The 1,856-nt window shown below is 40.6% G+C and overlaps 1 protein-coding gene across 1 annotated transcript; it reads left to right on the forward strand.

Moving 5' to 3' along the window:
* The first annotated feature begins 613 nt into the window (after positions 1–613).
* On the forward strand, positions 614–1,614 carry LOC139849792 (uncharacterized). Its single transcript, XM_071839415.1, has 2 exons — positions 614–872; positions 920–1,614. Exons 1-2 carry the CDS (start codon positions 614–616, stop codon positions 1,612–1,614), a joined length of 954 nt encoding a protein of 317 aa, XP_071695516.1.
* Positions 1,615–1,856: the final 242 nt, after the last annotated feature.

Genomic DNA, 1,856 nt, shown 5'->3' on the forward strand with positions numbered 1-1,856 from the left:
CTTAATCAGGCCCAATCAAATAACAATCAAGAGCCCAGTTTCAACCCGTTGGGCCTGGATGTGGACTATGAGTTCAATGGCCCAAGTACTCATTTTCAAGAGGTTATTAAAGGTCCTACCAACATGGGCCTAGATCAGCCCACTGACCCTGTCGATTTCAACTTAAGCCCAGAGGAGATTGAACAAAGGGTTAATGACTTTATCTCTTCTTCACTTCCGAAAAAGGCGAGTCACCAAGCAAATAGGGTGTTTATATCAGCTAGCAACCGACACCATGGGGGTAAGAACAAATCCAACTCAGCAGACACGTGGAACAAGGTCCGTAATTGGAACAAATCCTCCAGATTCCTAAATGCTAAACGGGCGGCTCGTATGAAAGGGAATTCAATGCAATATGTTACTGCTGGCTCAAAAAGAAGCCGTCCAGGTACAATTCAAGATTTGCTAATGTCCAAAGACAGGAAACTGGGGAATTTTGAACAGGAGACAGAAGATCAGTCTGATTCGAGTGTCAACTTGTGCGACTTTGCTACACTGCTTGATTTCACAGGAGAACAAGACTTGTAATCACAGGTATTTCGTGTTAAATCGTGTCTATCCGTAATTATTTATAATGAAGATTCTATCCGTCAATATTCGTGGGTTTAAAAGAGATGGGAAAGTTAGTTGGTTTTGGCGAATGATTTCTAGCAATAACCCAATTGTTGCGGCTGTGCAAGAAACAAAATCTAGGTCATTGAAAGATAGATGGATTGATAAAATTTGGGGATCTCATAATGTTGAATATGTTGCCAAAGATACAGTTGGTAAATCGAGCGGGCTGTTACTTATGTGGGAGTCTAATGTGTTTTCGGTTAATCAAGCGGTGGAGGGTGATTTTTTATAGCTGTTAAGGGTACACTTCCTTATTGCGATTCAGAGATTGTAGTTGTTAATGTTTACAGACCACACACGGATGAGAAAAAGCGTAAATTCTGGGCTGATCTAAACGCGCTGCTGCAATTTAATGATGTAGCATGGGTTTTATGTGGGGATTACAATGAGGTTAGATTCGAAGAAGAAATGGAAAACACTAATTTTGTTGCTAGGAGAGAGGATATGTTCAATGATTTCATTAATAACAATGGGCTCATTGAGATTCCAATTCAAGGGAAAAAGTTCACGAGAATAAGCGATGAAGGTACCCAATTTAGTAAACTTGATAGGTTTCTCGTCTCGGACAACTTTTATACCTTGTGGGATGATCTTTATGTCGTGGCACTTGATAGAAAGCTTTCCGATCACACGCCTCTCATGCTCAAGAACGGTAACACTGACTACGGCTCAAATCCTGTAAAAATCTTTAACGCATGGCTTGAAGATACGGAAGCTGAGCCCATCATTGTCTCGGCCTGGAACGAAGAGGTATCAGGTTCAGTAAAAGATCTTGTCTTTAGGCTAAAACTCAAAAAAGTGAAAGAAAAGTTAAAAACTTGGAGCAAAAACTCGTACGGCAAAATTGATGAAGAGATCAAGGCTTTAAACGAAGAGTGTAAGGCTTGGGAGCAGTTAGCCGAATCCAAAGCACTGACCGATGAGGAGAGAAAGAAATGGTTCGTTGCTAGGGGAAAATGAGTTGAAAAAGACAAAACAAAACGCAATATGTTGAAGCAAAAAGCAAGGATCCAATGGGCAACTGAAGGCGACGAGAACTCCAAGTATTTTCATGCAATTATCAAGCGGAGAAACAACAAAAATAACATACGAGGTTTGCATATTAACGGCACGTGAGAAGAGGATCCAACCAAGGTTAAAGATGAAATTCACAGATTTTATAAATCTTTATATGAGGATCCGGACTCGAGGGGACTAACTTT

Source organism: Rutidosis leptorrhynchoides, chromosome 5 (assembly GCF_046630445.1).
Source record: "Rutidosis leptorrhynchoides isolate AG116_Rl617_1_P2 chromosome 5, CSIRO_AGI_Rlap_v1, whole genome shotgun sequence".
NCBI classification, from domain to species: Eukaryota; Viridiplantae; Streptophyta; class Magnoliopsida; order Asterales; family Asteraceae; genus Rutidosis; species Rutidosis leptorrhynchoides.

Bases quoted from the DNA above. Each gene is read 5' to 3' on its own strand.
- LOC139849792 (XM_071839415.1), top strand. From the start codon at position 614: ATGAAGATTCTATCCGTCAATATTCGTGGGTTTAAAAGAGATGGGAAA. The intron at 873-919 runs GTGATTTTTTAT...ATTGCGATTCAG, and splicing joins GGTTAATCAAGCGGTGGAGG to AGATTGTAGTTGTTAATGTT.